The 1,581-nt window shown below is 42.9% G+C and overlaps 1 protein-coding gene across 1 annotated transcript in view; it reads left to right on the forward strand.

Annotated features, from left to right (window-relative positions):
- The first annotated feature begins 846 nt into the window (after positions 1-846).
- Positions 847-1,581, forward strand: part of LOC131881326 (band 7 protein AGAP004871-like) — a 1,791-nt gene continuing 1,056 nt past the window's right edge. The window contains exon 1 of the mRNA XM_059228163.1: positions 847-1,176. Within this exon, the coding sequence (XP_059084146.1) occupies positions 967-1,176 (210 nt within the window). The 5' untranslated portion in view covers positions 847-966. The remainder of the gene's footprint in view (positions 1,177-1,581) is intronic.

The raw sequence follows: 1,581 nt of genomic DNA on the forward strand, positions 1-1,581 counted from the left end.
GTCTCACCGAACCTTATTCCGCCTACTTTTTCCTCTTATTTGGTCTGGGGTGTACTACATTCATTCATCCACCTGTTCAAGTTCAGTTGAAAATTGCCAAAACAGACACAAAAGACAAAAGAAACCTCTTTGCTCAAAGTGACGGAGATACTCCTACGGCACAACAGTAATCGTCTTATCCACATGTTACAGTAATCTTATTATCAATGTTGGCCATATTGCTACAGTTGTATCTAAAGAGGGGACTTCTCTGTCAATTTTCCTTCAAGTTTTGCAGGAATGTACGACCCGGCAAAAAGAAGAAAAAATAGAGGTTCCGTGAGAAAAGCGTACATATCCCTATTACGAAAATCTCAAGCAAGCCAGAATTTGACAACTCAATAGGGAAATGATTCGGAGGGATTGTATCATACTGCATTTTTATCTTTTGGACAGCCCTGATGGTTACCTTCCGAAGGAGACTCCCTTTACTGATAATCCGAACGTACGAGAATTAGCAACCTTTTCTAGATGTCCACTTTGTACCATGAATCATGCATCAAATTCCCAGCAACAAATGATCACGACTTGGCGCAATCGATCAGCGCGAGCTCTCTTACTGAACATATACAGAATATATTGAATCCGCTCTCCCACTAAAAAACTCATCTTAAAGTACGGTACACTTGCACTCATTTGTCGGACTCAAGTGAAATTCTCTCGTCGGACTATTCTGCACCCGACAAGCCCACCGAAGGGTCCCATCACGCCAACAACAAAGGCTTGCGTCACTCCAATTGCCTGGTGAGATGGAGCAACAAGTCTTATCTCACGGACTGACGTGAAGTCTTTGTACGTGAATCATTCTGTTGCAGTCTTATTTCAGGTGCCTGATACCATAAGGCTTAATAAGTACTTGACATTTGAAGTGAACGCAGAGCAAGAAGGTGAAGAAGTTTAGAATTTAGCACCATCCACGTTGTCACTATGTCGACCAAGAGTGCCGATTCGATTGCCATTGAAGAGGGTCGGGTACCAGCCGCGATTGAGCCCGGACGCGGCTATCAAGTTGGAAGTGGCGACAATGAGGAAGGGGGCTGCAGCAAATGTCTGTCCACCTTGTTGTTGGTGGTGTCCATCATCCTGGTCATTGTCACTCTTCCCATTTCCATTTTTATGGTGGTGAAGCAGGTTCAAGTAAGTAATGCTCTATTATTAGATGGCGGAAGGAACGGCCACTTGTACTGCAGGTGCTTTAGGAACCCGTATGGAACAATGCTTCAAAGCCAGATCATCGATACGAGTACACCTTGTTACGGAATGACGAAAGAGCGCCCTAAATTGAATCAAGTGTCGTACATTTCCAATATTCATGATACTTGCTCTATTGAGTCAGGCTCAGATTCCGATACATTTTTAATATCAACGTTCACTTGGATTTTGTTAGTGTTATCAGCAGCATTGATTAGTGTCACATTTCCCATCTCTATTTGGCTCGTGATCAGGCAAATTCAGGTCTCGTAATCGACCCCCTTGTTTAAACGGAAATTTGAAGAGTGCACAAGAGACAGCATCATTATATTACAATTATTTGATTGTTCT

This window comes from Tigriopus californicus, chromosome 5, assembly GCF_007210705.1.
Source record: "Tigriopus californicus strain San Diego chromosome 5, Tcal_SD_v2.1, whole genome shotgun sequence".
Taxonomy (NCBI): Eukaryota; Metazoa; Arthropoda; class Copepoda; order Harpacticoida; family Harpacticidae; genus Tigriopus; species Tigriopus californicus.